A 26,235-nucleotide genomic window follows, 5' to 3' on the forward strand; every position below is an offset into this window, starting at 1 on the left:
TTTGTTCAGACTGCTGAGCGACAGCATATACTCACACTGCATATTCCTCACTGCCTCCATTTAAAAAACTTGTTTAACGGTGCAAAAACATTAATAAGAAATTTGTTTACCAGAGGCAACAGTAGAGAGGATGCATATATATTCTTACACACACTTATGCACACACAGGGAGGGAGACTACAATGCCCCTCTCATATTCCCTGTAATTCTCTGAAGAAAACGATCACCCAACTCCAAACTTTTTTTTACTTCATTATATAAAAAGCAAAGGTAGCCATCTCGGTCTATAAGAAAATAATAATAATCCAAAATCCACAGTTGGGCAACACCTTTATTAGGTCCTACAAGTGACATTTTGGTTGGCCGTAATAAAAGGCATCGCACAAGTGTGGATTTTGGAGTTTTTATTTGTTTCTGACATTTTCACCCAAGCCTTCAAGCACATTTCAGGGGCGCTAGCTTTTTTAAAAAATGTGAAAAAATCCTCCTAGGCTGCCTCCACATCTGGCCATCACTCCACAAAGCCCCATTTCTGCAGCTCCTGGAAGGAAATAAGAAGAAAGACAGCCACACAGAACATATTATCTCTTTCGTTTTATTCAAACCCTGTATCCCTGGTGAATGGGAGAGAAGAAATGGGTCAGTTCCACCCCCCATCTTCCACCTCACAGTCAGTACAGCTCTAGCTCTAAGCTCCAGAGGCACCACTCGCTGTGTAGAAAAACAAGTAGACAAGAAAAAAGAAAACAAAAAGGCCAGATGATGTGGATTCCTAACACACAAGCAGCCTCTGGGAGGTGTGTGCTTCTCACTTCAAAGGGCCCCTTTGGTACCCAAGCCACCCCTGGAAAGGTTGAGAGGCTGAGGCCTTGGAATCCACACCCCAGGGATGGGGGAAAGCACCCCAAGAGCAGCTTCTAAGGCCTATGGTATCCGTCTCTTCTTGCCGGCCACAGCCAATGTTTTGACATCTTTGGTATCTGCCTCCCCTCACCCAGGAGCACTCAGGAGCCAGCAGAACAGAGTCTGTTGTATGCCAGGTTCCCCAAAACCAGCAACAACATCTCTGAAGTGCTGCTCAGGGCCACGATGAAAGGAGCCTGTGAGGCAAAGTCAGCCTGGGCCCGCTGGAAGGAGAGCTGCAGCACAGCCAGAGCCAGCAGGCTGTTCTGTACCCCAACCTCAATACTAACCGTCCGGCGCTGTGGCCCAGGCAGCGCTAAGCACCAAGCTAGCAAGTAGCCCAACAACAGGCCAAAGAGGGGCACAGTGACGCCCGCCAGCACAATCGGGGCCTGCACATTCGCCAGGATAAAGGCGCCCATGTGGTACGCCATGAAGAGTCCTCCTATAATGAGGGTGAAGCTGAACGGCTTGATCAGGAGCAGCAGGAGGCGGGCGAGGCGAGGCAGCTTGCACTTGACCAACATGCCAGTGGAGATGGGCACAGCGATGAAGAGCAGGGTGATGAAGATCTTGAGGAAGGGGACGTGGAGAGTCTCGTGGGCACCCAGCAACCAGCCGTAGAACGTCGAGGAGAGCGGCATCAGCCCCGTGGCTGCAATTGTGGACAGGAGGGTCATAGAGATGGCCACAGTGACGTCGCCACCCAGCAGCAGACTGTATAGGTAGCCGCCGCCACCGCCAGGTGAGGAGCAAGAAATGACCAGTCCCAAGGCCAGCGGCTTAGGCAAGGAGAAGGCCACGGACATGAGGTAGCCGTACAGCGGCATGACCACAAACTGGCCTAGTATGCCTAGCATGACCGGGTGGGGCTGGCGCACCAGGTTCCACAGGACCTCCACCTCCACCTTGCAGCCAAATGCACATTTGTTGAGGAAGATGAGAGGCAGGAGAGCATAGAGGATGGGGTTCTCAGAGAAGTGGCCCAGCCCCGACGATGCCACCGGCTCTGGAGCACTGACACGGATCTGGAAATCGGCTTTCTCGATAAGTTGGTTCTGCTCCAGCAACTGCAGCTGCAGCGGAGCCAGGCCAGCTAAGCTGGACTGAAAGCCAACCATAAAACCTCCTCCCCAGGAAGCGCTGACGTTCTCAACGGCAACAACAGCAGGTTCCAGAGATTCCGCGCTCAGCCAAGCGTTGGGCCCTGAATAGCGGCAGGAAACCAGCAAGACACCACGGCTGTTTGCAGGGAAGTCAAATTCCAACGCTGTCCCGTCCCCCACACTAAGGTAAGGGCTGTCAGCAGTCGCTCCCTGAGCCCAACCAGCCACCAGCAAGTGGAGAAAGAAGAGGGCTGCCCCACCCATGGCACAGCTGGCTGGCAAAGTCATGTAAAGGACTCATTCCATGCAGAACTTCTTTCCCTCTCCAGCATGGACAAAACATGGATTCACTGGGCGGGGGTCATTCTCCTTTTGGGCTCAGGTCCAAGGGCACCCTCTGCTGATGCAACAGTGATGGCGCAGAAGCATCCAACCTAATCAGGGAATGGATAGGGAGGCAGAGTGTTCAAGCACAGTGCACAGTGTTCACCTACAAGGAAATAAACATTGGATAATTCTTAGAGGCACACACACCATGACCAAGTAAACCACTTCATTTGATCTCCTACCAGGGGTCAGCAAACTTTCAGCTGTCCCTCAGACCTTGGGGGGGGGGGCGGACTACATATATATATATAATTAAAAAGAACAAATTCCAATGCCCCACAAATAACCCAGAGATGCATTTTAAATAAAAGGACACATTCTACTCATGTAAAAACATGCTGATTCCTGGACCTTCCGCGGGCCAGATTTAGAAGGTGATTATGCCGGATCTGGCCCCCGGGCCTTAGTTTGCCTACCCATGTCCTAACCCAAGGAAGGATATTCTGGGCCCATAGCAATGTGACACCCTCCAGACGTTGCTGCACTCCAACTCCCATCAGCCCCGGCCAATGGCCAGTGAGTTTAGCTACCCTTGGCCTAGAGCATCCCAGGTGAGGGTTGTCATAATACAAACTGTAGAACCCTCTAATCTTTAATAGTCTTGCAGCCACAGATCGTCCTGTTCCACTGTTCCCTCCATTCCCAACAACTGGAACAAGGAGGGCTCTCATTCATTTGACCCTAAGGCAGGAAGGGTCACAGAGTGGGTGCTGAGACAATGAGCATGGCCAGGAACCCCCATCTGGGGGCAATTTCACAAGCTGGCTTGTATACAGGAGGGTGGATGACATAATCAGGATTATGAGAGGGGCAGAGGGATTGCCAGAGTGCTCCCAGCCTATGCAACCCTTTGCTCAACAGAGCTAAGCCAACAAAAAGGCAAGCTGGGCAACCTACTGGGGCACCCAAATTTCAGGGATGCCTGCCCCAGATAGCTAAACAATGGTATGAGGAAGAGCCTGCCTGCACTTTCAAGCTAGGCAGCACCTCAGTAACCCTCAGACCTTCATTGGCCGCCCTGTGTTAAAAGTAAAGACGAGCATAACAATCAGTGTGTCAACATTTCAACTTGCCTAGGGCAGCAATAATGCACGGGGGCAGCCCCACATTTATATTTTCTTAAAAACCTGACAAGGAAGTACGTTTCCCCTTAACCTCCCTTTTAAATTCAGCAGATAGTTTTAAAAAGAACCGTGCTACTTCCCCTATGCAGAGAAAGACTAAACAATGATTTCCCCTGCCTTTCCATCTCAGGATTCTTTTAAATAGCGCCAGGCTTGCCATAAATGTTCTCTCTCTAGGTGTGTTCCATTTGTTTTGGCTTGACCTCCTACAATTCCCCTTTCTATCTGAGGTGTGCGTGTTTTTAAGCTGCTCTGTCCAGGCCTGAAGTGTTTCCAACTCCTCAAACATTTTTAGAGCCCACGAGGGCAAGGTGTTTCCCAGAGGAACTGGCCCACCACCCATTGCACTCAGTGGCCCCTTTGGAAGGGGGGGGCGCGCGTGTGAGCCAGAACGGGGCAGGGAGATGAAGGGGAGCAGGAGGCGCAGGGCACCAGCAGCCCCCCCCCCGCTTTGCTCTCCTGCTTCCCCTGCAGTTCAGCTGAGTCACTTCTCTCTCCGAGCCATAAACACCTGTTGGGAAAGAGCCCGCTGGCCACAAAACTTGCTTTCTCTCTCTTGCCCCTTTTTTCTTAGGCAAGAGGAAAAGCTCGCAGCGCTCTCGCAACACTTTCCTCCAAACCGATTCCACTTTCGCTGAAAGGGAGGCGGCCCGTCACTTCACCCCCCCCCCGCACCCAGTGCGTCCTCTTATCTCTCCCCCTACCCCCGCCAAAAAACCCGCTACAAGAGCCTTACCAAAGAAAGACCCCCCCAAAGTCAGCAACGATCCAGCAAGAGCCTTGGGCAGCTGCCCCCCCTCCCGATTCTCTCCCCAGCCGTCCATTAAACAAGTCCTCTGCAAAGGAGCGCTCAGGGAAGCCGCGATCCTCCGCCCGAAAATCTGCCCTGGTCTGACCCCTCCGCCTCTATCGCGCTCCCACCGCCTCACCTGCCGCCGCCGCCGCCCCAGAGCTGAACTCCGCCGCTGGCTTTGCTTGCGTTCTCCTCCTTCCTTCCTCCTTCCTTCCTCTCCGACTCCGCCCCCCGGGGGTGGCGGCGCATCACAATCATAGCCACGCCCACACCAACTGAATGCGAATTCATGGCAGGATCACCCCGGGAGTTTAGCAGGGCATGCTGGGATTTGTAGTCTCCCCCCGCCAAAAATAAATAAATGCTCTTGAGGCGCAGAGAACAACAGGGAAAACACTTCGGATCTGGTATAAGCAAGAAGAATTCCCTGCCATGCGCTGGTTGGTTGGCTTGTGTGTGTTTTTAAATCTCAGAGAGCAGCAGGAGGCATTAAGCTCCCTCTGTGCCTCGATAAATAGGATCATAGGGCCCCTCTGGGTTCCGATTGGAGGAAGTGGACAACCACGTCTGTCCTAAATGGGAGATTAATAGTTACATTCTGCTCCGTTTAGCAAAAACCCTTTGCCTGGTTGGCTGGATCAGAAACTCGCTGAGCGCTGATTGGAAGACACGGATGCACTCCACCGCTAACTATCTCAATGGGATTAGGCGGTGATGTGATGGAAAGGATTATGCTCATCCTTTTATTCGATTGGGCAATTTAAAGGCCTTCTATCCTCGGATTGATGGGATTGGGAGGCTTTTTGCTCTGCTGGGATTACGGATTCACTTGTATCAATTAAATGCATTTAGTTAGAGTATTTCCTGTGCTCAAGCAGAGGGTTTGGGATTATTATTTTTATTCAGGGATGATGAGAGGGAGGACTTTAATCATTGTTCCCCTTGTGCAATGTTGTGGGGAAGATATAAACGCAAGGAAGAAAACAAAAAAGCAAGAAGAGCCCTCCCAATGCCATTTCCTGTCAGCTCAGTAACAATATGGCACCAGAGGATGTGCTAAGCAGAGGTTGATAGAAGATAATGGATGGAACTTAATATTTAGGATCTGGGATAGCTCAGTTGGTAGAACATGAAACTCTTAATTCTAGGGTTTGGGGTTTGAGCCCCACATTCGGCAAAAAGATTCCTGCATTTTAGGGGGTTGGAGTAGATGATCCTGGGGCTCCCTTCCAACTCTATGATTCTCTGTGATTTATATACCACTTCAGATTGCTCAAAGCACTTTACTCATCATGTCTTTTGCAATACTGTACGTATTTACCTGGGCGTTATCCCTATTTTACTAAACAGGGCTTGCTTCTAAATATATATGAAACATAGCTGTCAACGTTTCCCTTTTTTAAGGGAAATTCCCTTCTTCTGAATAGGATTCCTCGTAAGAAAAGAGAAAAGTTGACAGCTATGATATGAAATAGGATTGTACTATTAGCCACAAGACTGTATTGTTTCAACTTGCTAAATTATGTAACTCACTCCAAACCACCACATTAAAGTGGAACAAATGACACTTGATAACAATGGAGGTTTTTTCAAAACACATGGTTTATCTGTCTGTGTTTTTTTAAATTTTTAACATCTGTAGGGATTATGATTGGGACTGCAATCATAATTTTCCTTGTTTTATAGCTCCATCTCAAGATATTTCCCTCCTGCTTTGTAGTCCCATCACCTATTAAAAGCTCCTATGATTAGGCCTTCAAAAGATGTAACAAGTATACCAATTTAACCACCTTAATGACTGGCAAGCTTGATTGCTGCAATTCTAGTCTTTGTGCATCTGAGTTCCAGTCACTGGGGAAGAACAGAAGGAGAGGGTGATTGCCCTCATCCCCTTGTTATAGGACTGGGGGGAGTGGTGGTCTGGATATCATCTGTGGCCAGAGGCATACCTAGGCTCCCTTGTGTCCTTGACAAGGAACTGCATTGGTACACACACACACACACACACACACAGTCACGTGCACCTTTGGCAAGATGTTTTGCTGTGGAGAGGTATGATTTTTGCACCCTTTCCTGGGTGGGGGCCAACCTAGCGGACCCCTAGGTACGACCCTGTCTGTAGGTTCCCTCCAAGCCTGTAGTTTTATATCTGTAAAATGATATTCTGAAGAAAGAAAGGCTACTGTAGTAGTCAAACCAGTCTCTTAATAGCTCTAGCCAGGCCTGTTTAGCATCTCTTTGCATGACTAAGAAGTCCAAGTGACTGATTTGCCGCAGAAACTATGACTGGAGATGCTTTCAGAAGCTGAGCAAAAAGTGGACAGGTTCCCTGTCGCTGCCCCACCCTTGAAGTGATATCATCAGTGAATGTTGGAGGAGAGGAGATCATCAGCTAGGTCAGTTTTGGCTTTTGTGGAAGTCTGGAAACTTAATGGTAGAGCATGGTGTGTTTGAGTGCTAATGCTGTGAACCTTTCCATCTTATACTCAACCTGTATAAAGATGTGTCTCTAGCATCCTTATTTCTACGGGTAGCACACTCAAGGTGTGTATTGGTATCCCTGAGATCTCTCACCACTCAGGAGTTTCGCCTGCATGTAAAATCCCCTTGTGGACTTCCCAAAGGCAGAGCCGTTGCTACAGGGAGGCTAGCCAGGTTTTTTTGCCCTGGGTGAAGCCTCCAGAGGGACTCTACTGAGGCTCCCAGCCTGTGTGTGTGCAAATGCACATGGGGTGTGTGTGTTCCAAACAGGGTCTTTGACTCGGGTGAAATAAAGCCTAGTTTCACCCCTTGCCAAAGGCGGTCTTTGTGGAGACAGGATGCCAGCTTACATAGGCCTTGGGTCTGATCTAGGTTGGCTCTTCTTATGTATTTTGTCTGCATGGTAATGATCACTATAATTGTGAGCAAAGATGAGGGACTCTGGTGGGCCAAAACAGATAGACTTTTTAAAATAATTGCTTTATTATTGCTTTCAGGAAAACGGGGCAGGGGAACAAAAGGAATATTACCATGCAGACAAAATACTTCAATCCTTTGCTTTGTTGCTGCCCACTCAGAAGTCACAAAGCTGCAACAAAGCCCAGTTGAGGGAGAACACCACCAAGTATGTGTCAATAGCAAAAAGTGTGAGGGGACAGAGAGAGGGAGACAGCTTAGGGGTGCCTTGAGCACCCTAGAGCCTGTGGTCAGTCTTGGAAAGCAGAACTGAGAAACCCCATGTCAAATCCCAGAAGAGCTCCTGTCAGTAGATCAGCTGTTCTAAGACTTAGATGTGCCAGTTGTCCAACTCCATACAAGGCAGCTCCTTCTCTCCAGTGTGCTTACTTTGGTCACTGACACCAGCAGAAGGCAGAGCGAGCTCCATTGGTAAATCACTGGGTGAGAAGTTGGCAAGGTTTCTGACTCCCTATTGTTTAACAGTAACAACAATGGATTTTTGTATGGAAGGACTGTGAGCTCAGCTCAGTTCTGGCACTTAAACTAAATCCATTTGTTCAGCAGTGGCCCAGAGCCAGCATATTCTTAATTCTGTTTTTTGCACCAGGCTCCACTGGCCATGAGACATGCTCCTGTGTCTTGCTCCTCTGATGCATCTTGATTTTCTGCAGCTCAAGGAACTTGTCTAAGTTCTCTTCCTCAAACCATTCCTATTCCACAAGGAATTTGTTGCACAAGGCATGTCTTTACTAACGAGAACTGACTGCAAATCTGTGCCTTAGATGACCATAAGTATGTGAAGAGCACCTGTAAACCCAAGGCAGCATATCTTTGTTTCCTTCCCCCCTTTCCAGCAGAAAGTGATTGACCCAGGTCAGCCTTCCACAACGTGGTACCCCCCAGAGATCATTGGGCTACAACTCCCATCATTGCTGATCACTGGCCAGTTGGGAGGTGGAGTCCAAAACATCTGGAGGACTCCAGGCTGGGGAAGGCTGCCCCAGGTACTTGGCAATACTTGAAAGAATGGCTACCTATGGATCCAGAAGAATCCCCATCCCGGGCAGGCAAAAGTTGAGATTACCTGGAACTTCTTCTGTAGGTACTGTCCGAGGACACCTTCTGCTCTCTGTTCAACAGGCAAAAGTGATTAGTTTAAGCTAGGCTTCCCTAAATGCTCTATTAAAACTGCACAACAGCAGTCAAAGGATGCAGCCAGCCCAGCTTTTATGGACATGATCCAAGGAAAAACTACATGTTATTCTAGAAACATGTGTCAAGTGTCCACTGCTTTAAAGAAAAAGCAGCTGCTGATCTGGATTGGGGCCCCAGTATTATTATTATTATTATTATTATTATTATTATTATTATTATTATTACATATTGCTCTGTAGATCTCAGGGCAGTTCACAAGGTCCCATGCCAGTTTCCTAACCTAAGTCTTCTTCCTCAGCTGCTATTTACCCTCAAAGGTGCCAATGAATGCAAACAGCACCTTTGAGGGCAAGGTGATGTTGAGAGAAAAAACTGATATGATAAGAAGCGAATACTGGAATGGGGCAGTGGCTACTTTTTCTTCAACTTAAGTGGCTAGTTGAAGCTTTTTAAAAAAGAAGTGTGAGTAAAATCCAGTTTAGTCTTCAGCACAGAGACACAGGTATGTCCCTAGCATCAGGGTGATGGTGAGATTGGTAGAAGTCCTTCCCCCTTCTGGATGTTGCTCCCAGTTACAGAGGACAACAGGCTTGTCCACCCTGCTGCTTGTCCTGTGCTTTCTAGTCACAAGTCTGAGCAGTTTTGCCTTTGCCACTTTCCCCTGGAAATCCTACTCTTTAGCGCTCAATTGGAACAAAGGCAGCCCACAGAAAACCTGACTGCCATTTGTTCCAATTCAGGGCTAAACAGAGGGTTTTCCTGAGGAAAGTGCTGGGGCAAACTAAGTTGTGGATAAGCCCATCTGGTGGCAACATGATTTGGATCACCATAACTCTGTGCACATTCTTACATTATGCTCGTGGTGATGAAAAACCTTGGACAGGGTACATGCTGGGGAGAAAGCAGGGGAACAGGTGAGGGAGAAGATAGTAAGCCCAAATCCTGGAAAAGGGCTAGAGAACCTTACCAGCTGTATTCACCTCTGGGCAACTCAGTTGTGTGCAAAGCCAGAGGCAAAGGTGAGAAGAGCAAAGAATGTAAAGTTTTACCTTTGTACACTAGGCTAGTTTCTACTCACACTCATCTTTGTTTTCCCTCCATCCAGGGAAGCAAGAGGCTTTATCTGAGTCAAGGACACATTCTAGCCAGGCTAGACAAAAACACTCAAGGAGAGCACAAAACAAGACTAGGAGGGGGTAGGGCTGGGAAGAGTCCCAAGGGAAGCATTTGTCTTCAGTCCCTAAGGTTCCTCACCCCAGCTATTAAAAGAGCTGCTGTAGCCCAGGTTCAGACATAGGTAGCATCCTTTCATTCCAAGAATGTGTGAGCTGGGTCCTCCTACTGCAACAGGAAAGAAATTAGGATCCCACTCTCCAAGGGCAGATTAGGCATTATCTGCAGTGGAAGGCCAAAATGCTGGTGGCAGACCTCTACCTAAAGCAGAAATGGAAGAGTTTACAAGAGTGCAATCACTCTCTTGGCCACTAATTGCGGATCCCAAGGGAACAGCACTGGTTCTGCTCTTGAAAGAACAACAATTAACCAACAGCTGCTGTGCACATTGTTTATTGGAGATACCGTTTATCAACAAGTGTTCTGAAAAAAAGAAACTCAGCTTTGATTCCTTTCCACAACAATGTATGAACAGTGATCCATCTCCAATTCCCATCACAGTTTAAGTACCAACATTGTCTTTCAGGAAACAGCAACTTGACATTTTTCAAGAGATTCACCAAAACCAAAAAAAGGATTGTCCTTAATCTCCTTCCTCCTATATATTAGTGTCTGTAGTAGTGGAAGAACTAACTTAAACCACATAAACTATTATAGAAAAGTAGTGGTCCCTTTAACGCAGGAATGAAGAACCTGTGGGCCTCCCAATGTAGTTGGGACTACAACTCCCATCACCCCATAACCACTGGCAGGGCTGACTGGGGCTGATGGGAGCTGGAGTCCAGCAACATCCAAAGGGCCACAGGTTCCCCACCATGTGAGCAGATCACTGTGGAAAAAGAAAGACTGTCACATAAATACACTTGCTTCCTCTGAGCAGAGGGCACCAATCTGCTCATCACATTCAGAGCAACAGGCAAAGGGGAAGTAGGATGAGCTCTTCCAACCAAGAGAAAAATAAGGCACTAGGGGAGAGTTGGGGGGGTGGCCTCACATATACCTCACTTCCTTTCCCAGGGTTTGGGCCAGACGTGCCTTTTATGGAAAGGAAAACTTGATTGCCTAGTTGAGGCAGAGGCTGCTGGAGAGAAGGAGAATGGATAGCTGCCACCATATGGGAAGACAACAACAGGTGGACAAGCAAGGACCTTTCCCCCACCACAAAAAGACACCGCAGGCTTCAAGGAAACAGGTCCTCGCTAGACCTCAGCAGTTCGCTGTGGAATGCAGCCCTCCATCTCAAGTGCTTCAGGCCAACCCTCATACTTGTTGGAGCTCTTTTTGTTCTTGACGTGCTATGAAAATAACAAAATCAGGGTTTACATGGATATTTCACACTCCTCTGCTTCTCCTCCCAGATTTTATCTAAGGAAGAGGTAGAGAACCTCCAGCCCTCCATATATTGTTGGACTCCACCTCCCACCAGTCCCAGCCACCATGGCCAATAAGTCAGAATCAATGGAAGTTGGAGACCAACAATATCTGGAGTGCTCCAGTTTCCCTCATGTGTGAGCTAGTGATTTCAGGATTTCTCTGAAATACAGACATTTCAAGGTGACATCTGTGAAAAGGAAAAAATGGTTCAGTACCTGTTCAAAAGGACTTTTGTTCTGCACCCCTTTGGCTCCTACAAAAACCCAGCTATCTCGAAAAGCTAGGTCTTTGGCAACCTTGCTGCCCAGTTCTGAGAAGATTTTACGGGTCTCCTCATTCATCCTAGAGGGAACAGAAAATGTGAGTAAGCAAACCTCTACTATTCACTCTTCTGGTCCCACCAACACAGTAAAACATTATTCTTTCTGGAAAAAGTTCAGTGTGGTGCCAAGAAACTACTGTACAGAGCAAGACTTTCAACTGGAATTTCTTCTCCCATCCAAATGCTGTAGTGGTGTGAGAAGTTGTACTTAAACACAAGTTGTTCCTTCAGGTAAAAAAGCCCTGTCCTGCACCAAGTCTGGCAATCTCCCTTTGATCCAATATTCAGCGATTGGGAACCAGTGCCCCCACCATGTTTCTTGTCTAACAACTACCATCATCCCCAACGACTGGCCATGCTGGCTGGGAATGCTAGGAGTCCAACAACACCTGGAGGGCCCCTGCTTCCCCATCTCTGCCCTAAACCATAATATAAAGCCACAATATCTTAATTTCAAACCCCCTCTCTTATAAGCTTATTCATACATCCATGCCCATCATTTGAAAGTTGCAGCATCAAGCACCACACATTGCCTGTGTGGAGGAGTCATTACCAATCAGATAGAACTTTCATATTTCATGTTTTCATATTTTAAACACTTTTTTTGTCTTGTTACCCTATTGTTAACATAAGAGTCCCTGTGGTAACTTTACATTGAATGGTGGCATATAAGCATACCAAACATTTCTCAGGACATTCGGACACACGTGCTTGTTAACAGGTCCAGGCTGCATGTTCATCAAGGTGTGCTAAACCAAAGGTGAACTGTTCCAGAGGCTTTGCTAACGCCATCTTGTTAGTCAAAATAACCCCACCATTAATTGGCAGTTGCTGTAGCAATGAGGTCATGTATGTTTATATACACTTGCTTTGATATAAGCTAATTGGCTTGCTTTGATGTTATCCTTATCTGTGGGCTTGGGGTGCTGGGCTCTGAGCTCAGAAAGGGGAACTATCTGTAAGACTTGGGTATCTGCCACCTATGCTGTCATTTGGGCAGGTGAGGTGATAGACAAAGTAACATATGTTGGATGATATGGAGTTATGCAACTCCCGAGCCAAGGAGAGAAGTACTGTATTTTTCGATCTATAAGACGCACCAAACCATAAGACGCACCTAGTTTTTGGATGAGGAAAACAAGAAAAAAAATATTCTAAATCCCAGAAGCCAGAACAGCAAGAGGGATCGCTGCACAGCGATCCCTCTTGCTGTTCTGGATTCTGGGATGGCGGCGCAGCCTGCATTTGCTCCATAAGATGCACACACATTTCCCTTTACTTTTTAGGAGGGAAAAAGTGCGTCTTATAGAGCGAAAAATACGGTAACTTAAAAACCTTTAGAAGACATCTGAAGGCAACCCTGTATAGGGACTTTTTATTGTTTAATGTTTTGTTATGTTTTTTATATATGTTGGAAGCCGCCCAGCGTTGCTGGGGCAATAAATAAAAATTGGGGTATGAACAAAAATTGTTCCGGCACCTCTCACCACGCCCCTGGCTCACAAAACGATTCTCCCTGGAGCGCAAAGAGGACATCCTCTATGGGCAATGGAGAGGGTCTTCTCATGAGCCAGAGGGCTTTAATGAGGCTCTTCAGCCTCCCAGGCTAACAGCTGATGCGCGGGAAGAAGCCTCCCCTGCCTCAGCTCTGCAAGCCGCACTGTCTCTCCGGCATGCACAAGCAAGCAGAAGGGACAGGGTAGCTTGCAGAGCAGACACGCAGGGAAAAAGCTTCTCTGCTCATCTGCTCTTCCCCCTCCATAGAGCTGCCCTGCCCCTCCTGCTTGTGTGCGGAAGCAGGAGGGACAGGGCAGCTTGCAGAGCAGACACACAGGGAGGCTTCTTCCCTGTGCATTATCTCTGCCCATTCACACAGCAGCCCTCCCTCTTCCACTGGTGCAGAAGCAGGAGGGTCAGGGCAGCATTCCTGCACCTGTTTTTCTAGAAAAAAAAGCACTGTTTATATTCACTTGCTTTGATATAAGCTAATTGGCTGGCTTTGATGCTATCGTTATCTGTAGGTTTAGGGTACTGGGCTTTGAGCCCAGAAAGGGGAGCTATCTGTAAGACTTGGATATTTGCCAATCTATGCCTTCATCTGGGTTGGTCAAGTGATGGGAAATTCTAGACAAAGTGATGTACTGCTTTGTATATAAAGAATGTGTGCACATTTGCTTGGGTGCAGACAAGCCATCTCCCTGCTGCTGTGTCTGTCTCGAACATGTAACGGCTAGGAGACCCGGCAGGCTGTAAGTCTACTCCTTTCTTTAATAAAGCAATCTGGTGTTTTTGGCATCCTTCTTCAGGATACCTGCACTCAGCCACTCCCATGATCCCTCCTTTGAGCCAGCGTTTCAGGACACAAAGGCTGAGTAACCAAAGGATAAGTAATCAAGCCATGGGCATGCAGGTCTGAATAAGCCCTCAGTGGCCCCCATGCTAGATATAGGATAGAACACCCTCTCAGTCCTCTGAAGGAGACCAACTTTGGATCTCAGAGTCTCAAATGCTAGGCATCAAAAAACAGATGCAACAAACGGCTGTCTTTTCTCAATACACTCCCAATTTTACTTGAGTACCTGTTAAAAGGGGGATTCCCCTGCCTCCCCAACAACCGCTTTGCATTAGTTTTATATAAGTTAGGTAGCTTCCTTTCAGGCTGAGTACATTTTTACTACATCAGTTGAGCGTAACCTGTGCTGGCTGTCTCCCTGTTTGGTTTTTGTTTTTATTAAAGATTTTCTTGTTTTACAGAAGTAAGTATAACTGTCCCCCTTTTAACACTCACTTTGTGGCAGGATCATCGTATGAGGCCACAAACACCAGCGTCCCCTCGTGCAGCGGCCGGATAAATTTTAACAACTCGTTCACATCTGGAAGGGTAGGGAGAGAATGGAAGGAGATCTCAGAACAACTGTTCCTCCCAAGTGTCATAGACCAAAGGCTTGCATAAAGGCTACAATTCTGCAGAAGTGCAATTCTGCAGAGATGGTTGCATAGGGTGTAGAATTCAGCATTATGAAAAACTTAACTTTAAAAACTCCAAAGTGGTTGGGGCAGATATGCTCCAAAGTGCAAGTGGGCAATGCCTGCTGAATTATTAGATGATAGAAGGGTGGCTGGACACAATTCTCAGAGGTTAGGTGTGAGGTTTCAGCACTCTGCTTAACCTCTAGCCCTTCCTCAGTACTAGCAGAGACAAATTAGGAATACACTGTGCAAAAAAGGGTGTAAGTATCAACACAGAAAATATGCAAGTGTGATCAATGTGCAAAGCAATTATTTTATGGCCATGACCCCTAAAGTCTGTTCCTTTACAAGGGATGCCCTCCACATCACCAATATGTTGCAATCTGGATGTGCCCTCTTGATGCATTTACAGTGTCTTGACCTTTGAGGATCCTTCAGCACATGCATTTGTACTGGGTCTTCTGCTTGACTCAGGGCCCATTCCCCCCATCAAGCATCCAGAGTTGTGCTGGGTGTCAAAGCACATTCTGGTCCCCTTTCAGGTCCAGTATGCACCAGTACCACAAGCTATTTGCACAGCCTCAGGTGCCCCTGTTCACACAGACCTAGCCTGCAAATCCATCCACTGTTGTTCCGCCTCCTGCCCAGAGCTCTTGGCCTGGTGAAAAAGCAGTATAGAGTGACAGCAACCCTATGCTACAGCCTCTTCTTTGGCAGCCTCTATCTTCTGTAATCCAGTGCATGTTAGTCAACATGGCAACCTTCCTTGAAATTATTTTGCCTTCCTCCTAAAATTGATGGACTATGCAGAACTAGATAAACTAACGGGAAGAATTCGAAACCAGCGGGACCAGACATTCACAGAAGTTTGGCGTAAATTTACGGACTATTTGGAAAGTAATTGTGATGATCAGATTACATTTGTAGGTTTGCAGGAAGTTTTGTAAGGGGAATAATTTGAATTATTGCATTATTGAACGAAAAGGATGACGTTAGTTATGATAATTAAAGGCAATATGAATTTAAGAACTGCAGAAGAAATCATAAAAATGGGAGATCATCAGAGGTGCTGATGGAAGTCCAAAAGATTGTATAAGAGGTGAAAATTTGTGGAATGTATGACAATATGTTTCAAAATGAATAAAAATTATTATTATTATTTAAATTATTTTGCCTTCCTCCAAATCCAAAGGCTGCTTGTGCCCCCATAACCATATTGGAACACATCCTTAAGATTTCGCAAATAATCCCTGTATCTCCCCTTCTTTTTGCCCCATCTTGAGTACCAAACTCCTACCAACACAGCACACTCACCTCCTGCCCACATGTCAAAGAACTTTGCATCAATCAGTTCTCCATTCACTCCTGCAAAGCAGAGCAGAACAGGACAGTGTTGGTGACTAGTTTTTATGTTGCCCTACAACAACATCACTCATGGCCACCACCCTCTCAAAAGCCCACCTTACCATTCACCAGTGCAACGTTCAGGCCCCGGCCTACATTGTTCTTCACGCTGCTCATTAGCCTGAAAGGAAGATCAGGGCTGGTCAGAAAATGTCCCATCAAGAGATCTAAGTGAGGCTAGAGTGGGGTCACATCTGGTTGGTAAGGATTTCCCCTAGTTTCTTCCCCCACTCCAATAGCCACCCATAGGGGATTGCACCTGAGCAAGTAGATGCAGCCCATGAGCATCACCACCTCCAGTCAGGTTGGTTACAGAAAGGCTTTGAGAGCCACAGTCCTCCTCAGTGGCAATGACTCACATTTTATCCTCAAGGCAGATCTTGGGCCCAATGACATTAGCTGCACCGCTCATGATCCGGAAGGCGAACGAATTGTCTGGGCAGGCCCGAGGAAGGCCACACTTGTACTTCTTAGGCCTAGGTTCTAAGTAGACAACAAAGAAGAAATCGTAAAGCCCCATCGTTACAAGTATCCTTTTGCGCCAAACAGGATGCTTTCTTGCTCTGTCAAGAGCTGGGCAATCTGTGGACTCCAATTCCCATCAGCCCCAGCCAACAGGGTCAATGGTCAAGGATGGGAATCCAGCAACATCTGGAGGGCCACAGGTTCCCCAACCCCACACTGCTGCATTGCTCTTAACTGCTGGTGGTGAGGAGAGGCACGACAGTGCTTTAGTCATCCAGCCCCAAGATACAGCAGTGAACGTCACCGAAAAGATCCTGCCCACCTTATACATTATAATAATGGAATTCCTCTCTGGGAATGCCTTGCGGGAGATTCTTTGATGGCTGCCAATGCCACAGGGCTAAGTGATGCTTTTTGTCTCACTCCTCCCCAGGTAGGCTGACTTGTGCTTTCTTTTGCTTTTCTCACTGCTAGAGTGACCATCCTTGCCCCCCCCCCCCAATTCTAGCAAGGAGGAAAAAAGAAGGGATAGCAGAGGGGGAAGAACAGAGGCAATGGGCTTTTTTCTTTTAGGATAAGGAATGCTGTACAACAAGGCAAGTAAGTTTTAAGGTAAAACTAGACAAGAAAGATAAAAGGCTTAAGAGTGGACCAGGCAAAAAAAAAGGCCAAGAGAGGCAAGTGTAACTATTCTGAACTTGGGCAAGGCAGGAAAGGAACCAGGGTGGAGCCTTCTCTACCTGCCTCAGTCTTCAAAGCTGCATCAATTAACCCTGCCTGTCTTGAGGAAGACACCCCATGTCTGGACATCTCCCTTCCACTGATAGCCTCTTTTTGACCAGCTGAAGGAAAGCTGTTGACAGGAACTGAAGGAGACTTTTGCATGGAACCGGCAACAGCTCTCCAAGAGGCCGGGTTGTGGATTTTCCTGACATCAAAGCAAACATTATTTTAAACCCAAAGACGGCAGAAAGTTACATGGAAAGCACGTGCTCCATGACTGAACTATGATAACACTTCTTCTTCTAGGGCAGGCCAGAACCTGCTCTTAAAGTAGGAATGAGGCTTTCTGGGTGTTCCTTTGGGACTCCAGCTCACCATCAGTTCCCCAGCCAGCATGACCAAAAGCAGAAAGCTGGGAATAAGTATTGCTTTGAACAGGCCTTCACATGCTCCACTGTACTATCCTCTACTTCCACTCTCTCAGCTCATCTGAACTCACTGCGGTGTCTACTGTTGCTGCCTGCTTTCTCTGCCGTGACCACTCTGATCTCATCAAGCATGCTGGCCAATTCTTGGCGAATAACCCGAGGACATTGAGGTAAACCAGTATTTTCTAGGGATGGCAAAACACAGATAAAGAGCCAGAGGAGATGCAGAAGAAAAAGAGATGTGGAACCCTCATTTCCCACTTACCCTAACAAGCAGGGATGGGCAAACCCTCTAGATCAGAGCTTTCCAAACTGTGTGTCATGACAAGTTAGTGTGTCAGCGCGTTGCACAAATGCTCCTTGTGCTTCTCCCAGGGCTGGAAAGGGGTTAGTTTAACCTCTGGTTTGCTAGTAAAACTGTATTACTGTGTCGTGAAATGATGCATGTAATAAATGTGCCACCAACGTGAAAAGTTTGGAAAACTCTGCTCTAGATGCTGTTGGAGTCCAATGCCCATCAACCCCCGCCAGTATAGCCAACGACCAGGGATGATGGGAGTTGGAGTTCACAGTACAACATAATCCCTCCTGAACTGGTCACCACAAACTCATTTCCTACCACAGTGGAGTGGCAGGGAGTCACTACCACCACATCTGCTGCTAAGGGAAATTAATGATTCCACTTTATCTTAAGCTATACCACAAAGCCACCCCAAACTGAACCCCACTCTATCAGACAGCTACTGAGAACTGCAATACAGCACAGAACAGGACAGCCAATGAAGACTTCTTTCTGCCACCCCCTTAATTTCTGTGTGCATTTTGTTTGGTCTCCCACCACTGCTTGGTAGTTGGTGCTACATGACAAACTGTATGTCCCTCAGCTGGTGATGCTGTATGATGGGCTATGATGAGATAAATCTCCCCATTTCCCCCTGAGGATTTCCTTGCTCTTTCCCTTTGCCTTCTCCTTGATCCAAAGTGACAATCAGCACTGTGAAACAAGCAGGATCTCTCTGGTTTATCTCAGTTGCACTATGGGAAGTTTAAAAAGTCTCTCCATTAAGTGGCAGAACAGTTCAACACAGTTTAAGAGTGCCCAAGCTCCAAAACCTGTGTTGCTTCCAACAAAGTCAGAGTGAACGATGGGTTTGCAAACCGGGTGTGTGTTAGTGTAGACCCCATAAGAATGTAGCCAAAGCCATCTACCTGATGTAGGAGGATTCTCAGGACCTGCAAGGAAGCAAAGAAACAGCTGTATTAGCAAGATCCACTCCAGATCTTGTGCTTTGTCTCATCACTTCAAGGATGTAGCAGCAATATGTCAAGATTAAAATTCTTTTACTCCTCAAAACACTCCAACAGGACAGGTGCCAAAGAACTGATTTAAATCCTCTTCGGTTTATTTATTTAAAGTATTTTATCCCACCCATCATCACAATGCAATACTAGGTCAGGAGATATATATAAAATTCTAAGGCTTGGAGGCGATACTCAAAAAGCAAGAAAAGAAACACTCTTCTTGCAAACTTGGAAATTATGTGGCTTGTATCACTAGGTTGAGCTATCCAGTTTGCAAAATCACTTTTTACAAGTCTCCATTTCATCATTAAAATAACAGTGTAATGCTTTGCAGGGGAAAAATCAGCTTCTTTATGGTGAAAAGTAGATTAGAACTTCCCAGCCAAGCAACCAAGGGTGCCAAAGGCTACCTGATCATACATATATTCCATCACTGAAAAAATAAATGTGTAACATCTCTAAAGCACTATAAGAACTAGGCAAATGAGGATTTAGATGTAGGGTCTAGACATTTAACAGGAGTGAAGTCTCAGGTGCCAGAAAAAAATGTAGATCACACTTTAGCTCAGGGATGGGGCACCTGTGGTCCTCCAGACAATGCTGGATTACAACTCCCATCAGCCCCAGGCTGATGATGGGAGTTGTAGTCCAGCAATAGTAGGGCCACAGGTTTCCCACCCCTACTCTGACTGGTAAAATTTAATTATGTCACTTAAAAAAAACACCATATGGGATGGCTCCTGCATTTCCACACTATAAGCTGTGATAAAGAGTGGTATATAAATCAAATGAATGAATGAATGAATGAATGAATGAATGAATAAATAAATAAATAAATAAATAAATGTAATCAAGTTTGACACTATCCACTTCAACATGGGTCTTCAGAGTCCAAATCCATATTTCAGGGATTAGGCACCTATGGCTCTCCAGGTGTTGGACTACAACTCCTATCAGGCTTGGCTACTGACCATGCTGGCTCAGGCTGATGTGAGGTGGAGTCCAACAACATCTGGAGGGCTACAGGTTCCCCATCTTTCCCCTACATTGTCACAAAGCTCACTCAGTGACCCTAAGTCCATCACTTTCTGTCTGATCCAACCCAGACTTGTAAACAAGCTCACAAAAAGTTATAAGCATTCAAAATGTCTTAGTAGCCTGCTGGGGGTTTGCAGTAGAGGAATTGAGGGGTCCAGCTCCAAGGGCCTTCTGACGTTTCTCTCCCTGCGAGAAATGAGGTTACAGGGAACCAGTCGGAGGGCCTTCTTGGTAGTGGCGCCTGCCCTGTGAAACACCCTCCCATCAGATGTCAAGGAAATAAACAACTACCTGACTTTTAGAAGACATCTGAAGGCAGCCCTGTTTAGGGAAGTATGTATTTGATGTTTGATGTTTTATTATGCTTTTAATTCTGTTGGGAGCCACCCAGAGTGGCTGAGGAAACCCAGGCTGGGATATAGATAGATAGATAGATAGATAGATAGATAGATAGATAGATAATTATTATTAAGCTCTGTATATTCTCCAGCATTTCTACACTAGGCATGAAGGAGACAGCTGCCCCCCCACCTCAGCAGCCTGCTTGGATCTCATGCTAGGTTGAGAGGAGTGATGGTGCACCCTGTCCGTCTTCTACCAGCCTACATGCTATGGCTAACAAACAAGTGCTTAAATACAAGGCTGGCCTAACCTCCTTTACAGGGACATTGATAGGGGGGGAAAAGTGTTAAAGCCCATGTACATGGCCCTCAACTCCCTTGGGTTACAAAAATTAGCAAGGCAGGGAAAGGGGGAAATAAATAAACTGCATTAGAACAGTAAGTGCAAATTCTGCAGAAGTTACATAATTAGTACTCTTGGAATTATTCATTAGAGTAACATCTCATGTCTGAGAAAGTAAGTGTGAAAACATCAGCAGAAAATAAATTGCACTCAGTAAATGTCAGAAGATTTTGCCATGAGGGAGCTTCTGTTTTAAGCCTAATTACTCTTCTAAAGTCACATGTTATAGGCACAGAAACTTTAGTGACCTGCGACTGGGCTCCATAAAGGTCTCTAATCTCACTTCTTGTTTAGGGCCATGTAGGGCTAACCCAAGACACTGAAACACTCACAGATACAATATGTTCATAGCACAGTAGAACTTTCTCTGCAGCTCACCATGCAGCCCTCATCGAGCAGATGACAAGCATGAAATGAATGAAGACAGGGGCCTTCTCCCCTTGTCCGTCCCTAGCAGCTGGTATTTGGAGTTACACTGTCTGAAAAGATCCACTTGGATCTCATGGCTAATAGCTGTTACTAGACCTATGCAGTGCTAATCTAAAAATCACCCTAGCCTTCCAGTTATTCTGCTGCCAGTTCCACACAGCCACCACTAGATCAGGTATGAAGAACCTGTGGCTCTCCAGAGACTGTTGGACTCCAACTTCTATTAGCCTCAACCAGCATAGCCAATGGCCAGAGATGATCAGATGATCAGAGTCCAACAACATCTGGAGGGCCACAGATCCAATCCCTGCTCCAGGTTTAACAACCATAGTTGTCCACTTTCTCCTTTTCCTGAACCCAACAACATGGCTGGGAGTGAAGCATGGAGAAACAGGCACAGGTAAGGCAGTGGCAGCTGCAAAGGCAACTGTTCCGCCATGACCCAGTGCTCCAACCCTTCCCCACCATAGGCCCCATCCCCACTCCTAGCTGTTCTGGTTCTTACTCCTGAGGAACTGCTGCAGGCGAGAGAAGCCACTCTGGGTACCCAACAAGACGCTGACAAGGATCCAGGTCAGTCCTGCTGTCAAGACGATCACAACAACACGAAGGGGACCTGAGATGGTTAAGACAGACAAAGTCAGATCTGCAACAACACCAGCAAACCCCTGAATGATTGAACCTAACTGCCGCCATAATGCAGTCCTTCTTACTACATCTTTCCCTTGTTGTCCCAGGAGCTTAAGGGCTCCAAAAGGCATATCTGATATCACTGGCTAAGTGCTGCAATTCTGTGTCTTAACCAAATCTAAATATTTCTTTCAAGCTAAAACTTTCAATGCTTCTTTCAAGCTAAAACTCACCTGCTAGTCTCATGGCCCCTTGAGGGTGTCCGGAACCAGCGACAATCCAATGCTACTAGGCTCCTGAAGTGCCAGGGCAGGTGAGGGATTCTGAGATGGGTTAGTCACATGCACCCTTCAAACTACAAAGATCAGAAATGGTAATCTGAATCAGCCCAAAGAATTTAAAACGCAAACAGCCCATTCTGTAGTCTGCACTACTCAAAAAAACATAAACATAAAAATATCAAACAAATATTAAAGTACTACTTTCACAGCGCCCAACGAGACAACCAAGATAACAATCCTGTACTATTTCCAGACTATGGGCCATTTCATACATTTACACAGCAACAAACCCTGGTTTGCCCTCTCAGCAGGGAGCCACAATTTTAATTTTATTTGAAATAGATTTATTCTGCCAAAACAGTCAATGCAGGCCCCTGTGGTGGCAAACCATTAAGAATAATTTATGTACTAATTAATGAATCTGTAAAAAACCAAAACCCTCAATTACTTAAAACTGTTCTGAGGCTTTTTCTTACAATCAAGTGGTATATATATAAAAATTTTATGAAATGAATAAATAAAATATATCAACATCAGACTGCATAAAAAACCCCACCAACCCACAGGAAAGGGGAACCTGTACCCTCCAGGTGTAGTTGGACTACAATTCCCATTATTATTGCTTTATTGCTTTTATATCACAAAGAGGTTCTCCCCCTCAGTTAATCCCAACAACCCTGTGAGGTAGGTTAGGTTGAGAGGCAATGTCTGGCCCAAGGTCATCCAGTGAGCTTCATAGCCAAGTGGAGATTGGAACCCTGGTCTCCCAGGTCATAGTCTGACACAAAAACCACTATACCTGCTGGCCATGCTGGCTGCTGTAAGGATGATGGAGCTGGCGTCCAACATCTGGTCTCCCAACCCTGTGCTAAACCAATCCAAATACTCTTCTAAAAATGAATAGTTTTCATTAACCTCCTAAGTATTTAGACCAATCAGGGGAATTCTATTTCTGGAACATCACAACCCTCAATCATGTTGTTGCCAACCATAAAGGGACCACAATTATACCTGCCAATTCCTCAATGGCGTATGACTGACAAACAGACCTGGCTTTCCCTGACCTCAGGGCACCTAGCATCTCACTGCTTTCTGAGTGACTTGGGAGCTAGACAAAAATTCAGGGTGAAACCCCTGCCTATTCTAGTCCCAGACTCTGTCCTTAGTTTATGTTACAACAGGATGAAGTGTCTCATCCTTGCCTTCTACCCCAGCTCCGAACTGGGGGGGGGGGGAGTTTATCCTTGGACTTGTATTAGCATCAGAAGCATTTGTTGGACCCCTAAAGGTAGAATGACAGAAATGAGTTTTGAATTCTTTCTCTCCAGCTCAGAGCTACTAAGCCAACATTTGCAATACCCCTCAATCAAACATACGAAAAGTGAGCAGGTGAGGCGGTGGGGAGAGCGATGGCTGACAAGATCAGCAAAGCACATGTGGTGCAGCCAGGCAGAAACACTATCTTTGGGAAGTTCACCCACAAAGAGATCCCAGGGAAGATCATCTTCGAGGACGATAAGTGCCTTGCCTTCCGTGACATTTCCCCACAAGCTCCAACCCATTTCCTAGTGGTTCCCAAGAATCTTATTGCTCAGTTCTCTCAAGAGCAAAATTCTGATGACGCTCTTCTTGGATACTTAATTATTGTGGGCAATAAATGTGCAACTCAATGTGCAACTCAATTAGGGCTGAGGAGGGGATACCGAATGGTGGTGAATGAAGGGCCAGTCTGTCTAACAAGTGCATCTCCATGTCCTTGGACATGTCAGATGGGTTGGCCTCCAGCTTAGGAAGGTGGGCAAGAAAGAATGTTGCCCCCAAACTCCCTCAACAAATGTTTTCAAAACCCAACTATAATCAGTAACTTCAGTAACTTAAACTTTCCTGTGAGTACAATTGAAGTTGTGCAATTATTGGTCAATAAAGTTACAGGCATGCTCATCCAAAAAGAACAAACCTGAAAAAGTACAATAGTATGTCCAATAGGACTTCCTCTTAAACCTGTAAGGCAGGTTTGGATGTATCCAGATACATCCCAGTCTCCAGATACCCAAGACCCTAGCTAGTCTCCCTGCATCCCATGGGACTTAGTCAAATATCAGTGGGTTTGGATTGAAGGTCAACATAAGCCCAAGAATTGCACCTGACAACTTATCTGTAACCAGTGCAGCTCCTTCAAAGTAGGCATTATACTACAAGACTTCAAGCAAGAGTTTTGCACCTACATTTTTTAACCAATTGTAACTACTGGACACTGTCCAATCTCAAAGTAAACACAGCAGGAATCTTTATGGCTAGCTGTGCAAACAACTATGTTCTGTTTTAAACATGTCTTTGTCCTGTTTAAAAATCCAACACATGAAGAGGACTTCAGCAAGTCACCATGGCAAAGATGTTTTACAACTGAGATTCAGTGACTGAGGAATGCCCCAGAAATGTTGTCAAACCACTCACTGGACAGCAGTGAGGCCTGGTCTACAGCAAAACGAGGGGGTAGGATGGATTATACCCTTTTTGGCAGGAGCAATGTTTTGAATGCTCTCCCACATTAAACAAAAAACAGGTGCACAGTAGACTGTGAGGGAGACCTGGGCTAGAACTCTCCCCCCATTTTGCTATGTTTTTAGGTGGTTCCTGTTCACTTGCTTGTTTACATTGGAGAGTTTTGGGGAAAGAATGTGGCTTCTGGCCTAGTGACTGAAGTGGTACAATGCATTGCAGAACCTCAGAAATCTCTATCACCCTCTCATTCTGCTGCCTGTCTGCAGACCAGGCCTGAAGTGGCTTCCACTGTATATTAGCAGCATTGGCCTAGGGTTCCAGTTCCTACTCCACTATGATCTCTCTGGTCACGGGACCTTGGCTAATCCTGTTCCTCTCTGCTCCACATCATCATTTGTCCTCAGAAGCCACAGGGGCAAAACAAGGTAATCACCTCAAAGAAATTGCACAGTACTGTAGTTAATAACAACCCCCTGAATTCTATGGAGTTGAATTGACCTTGATATCTTTCCTGAGCCCAGGATATGGTGGTGGGGCCTGCCCTGCCCCAATTGCCATGAGCTCCTTGTTTGACCCTGGGGCTCTTTTCCTTTTAACCTGCCCTGGATCACCTCTCTCCCTACAGCTTCGGGGCTGGGGAGCCAGTGATCCACTCATCGCTCGACACTGGAAGGGAATCTGATACACACACGGAGAGAATTTAAAGCTGCTCGGATTTCCCTCCAATCTGGACCTTTGGGGCAGCAGAGCTCAACCCCCCATCTTGTTCTTGAACCCTCCCCACGTTACTGTAAAATCAACCTTTTCAAAAGAATTCTCCCTCCCTCCCCTCAGGTGACAGGCGGGCCCCGAGCCTTTAAGCGCCGCACGGGCGGCAGCGGCGCAGCTCCTGAAGCCTCCTTCCCGCCCGCCCGCCCGCCAGTCGCTACGCAGAAGATGCTGCAGGGAAGCGAGACCTGTTGCACTTCTGCCTGCCGCGCCCCTGGAAAGGACGCCGGGCCCTCGTCGCGAGAGAAGACGGCTCCCCCCGTTGCTCTCGCTCGACCGTCCACCGACAACCCCTCGCGCACCTCCGTCCCTTCCGCCCGCCCCCAAACCCCGAGGCAGCCCCCTCGTCTCTCCGGGCGCGCGCGAGGTCGAGTCCAGCGGCCCACATACTCAACTCCCCCGCCCCGCGATCTCCTCCTCATGGCGCCCCTCGAGTCTCGCCCTGAGGCGCCGGCCTGGAAAAGCGCCTCCGAGAGGCCTCCGAATCCCGCCGCTCCTGCGCCGCCTCACCCGGATCCGGCCTCCAGCAGGATCTTCCTGCTACTGGAGCTCGGCGGCGGCGGCGGCGGCGGCGGCGGCTCCTCCCGCCGGCTCCGCCCAGCGCCCCGGGGCAGCCAGAGGTGGCAGCGGAGGCGACCCGCGCCAGCTCCACGGAGCGGCGCCCATGACACCACCTGCTCCTGACGGGACCGTCAAGCGCGCGAGGCCTGAGAGCGGGAGTCCCGGGGCAGCTGCTCCCCCACCTCACCTGAGGCTGCCGCTACCTGGGCGCCCTGAGGGAAGGCGGCAGGGACGGCGCCCAGGCCAGGGAGGACGCCAATGCTGGCATGAGAGGTCTCAGTCTCTCGACGTTTTATATAGTGCTTTACAATGGTAAAGTGTCTTGGGTGCCCTGGCAAAAAGGCAATAAAAAAAATCCAATAAATAAATGTTGATAAGTCGCATAGCTATTGTTGCAGGAAAAATAGGGGGGGTGGCTTTTGCTGCCCAATTCCCCAAGGGACTGAGTCCCCTAAGTCCATCATGGGTCAGAGATGAATGGATGGAGACAAGATCCATAGAAAGCAAGGCAGATCTTTAATTTTTTCTGTTTGCAACAGAGTCCCACCACCTTCTTGCAAGGAGGTAGGAGAGACCCAGAACAAAAGTGTGCAGGAACCTTTAAAGACTTGAGACATTGCCTAACCCCTTAGCCAAAGACCACCCTCAAGGCATCATGCGTACATCACAGGAGGAGGTGGTCTACACAACAAAAATTTGAGAGTGAGGTTATC

The 26,235-nt window shown here is 47.2% G+C and overlaps 2 protein-coding genes across 8 annotated transcripts; both read right to left on the reverse strand.

Annotated features, from left to right (window-relative positions):
• Positions 1-579: 579 nt before the first annotated feature.
• SLC10A3 (solute carrier family 10 member 3) lies at positions 580-4,787 on the reverse strand. Its single transcript, XM_083592523.1, has 2 exons — positions 4,450-4,787; positions 580-2,499 (listed from the first exon to the last, which is right to left on the reverse strand). The coding sequence occupies exon 2, from the start codon at positions 2,295-2,297 to the stop codon at positions 1,005-1,007; it is 1,293 nt and encodes a 430-aa protein (XP_083448649.1). The 5' UTR covers positions 2,298-2,499; positions 4,450-4,787; the 3' UTR covers positions 580-1,004.
• Positions 4,788-9,958: 5,171 nt separating this feature from the next.
• On the reverse strand, positions 9,959-25,706 carry FAM3A (FAM3 metabolism regulating signaling molecule A). 7 transcript variants are annotated; one of them, XM_083592531.1, is made up of 11 exons: positions 25,352-25,641; positions 21,644-21,765; positions 21,286-21,396; positions 18,477-18,500; positions 17,339-17,452; positions 16,011-16,134; positions 15,714-15,772; positions 15,562-15,612; positions 14,066-14,150; positions 11,171-11,297; positions 9,959-10,876 (listed from the first exon to the last, which is right to left on the reverse strand). In XM_083592531.1, exons 2-11 carry the CDS (start codon positions 21,654-21,656, stop codon positions 10,781-10,783), a joined length of 804 nt encoding a protein of 267 aa, XP_083448657.1. In that variant the 5' UTR covers positions 21,657-21,765; positions 25,352-25,641; the 3' UTR covers positions 9,959-10,780. The 7 variants fall into 7 exon arrangements, with proteins under 7 accessions (XP_083448657.1, XP_083448659.1, XP_083448658.1 ...); XM_083592533.1 differs by having other exon boundaries at positions 25,472-25,491; XM_083592532.1 differs by lacking the exon at positions 25,352-25,641 and adding an exon at positions 25,150-25,247.
• Between the last annotated feature and the right edge of the window lie 529 nt (positions 25,707-26,235).

This window comes from Podarcis filfolensis (genome assembly GCF_964270895.1).
Source record: "Podarcis filfolensis genome assembly, chromosome: 17".
Taxonomy (NCBI): domain Eukaryota; kingdom Metazoa; phylum Chordata; class Lepidosauria; order Squamata; family Lacertidae; genus Podarcis; species Podarcis filfolensis.

Coding starts and splice junctions, on each gene's coding strand:
- FAM3A (XM_083592531.1), bottom strand. Junction 17,453..18,476: donor TGAGAATCCTCCTACATCAG/GTAGATGGCTTT, acceptor TGCCATCCCTAG/AAAATACTGGTTTACCTCAA. Junction 15,613..15,713: donor GAACGTTGCACTGGTGAATG/GTAAGGTGGGCT, acceptor TCTGCTTTGCAG/GAGTGAATGGAGAACTGATT.
- SLC10A3 (XM_083592523.1), bottom strand. CDS start 2,297: ATGACTTTGCCAGCCAGCTGTGCCATGGGTGGGGCAGCCCTCTTCTTT.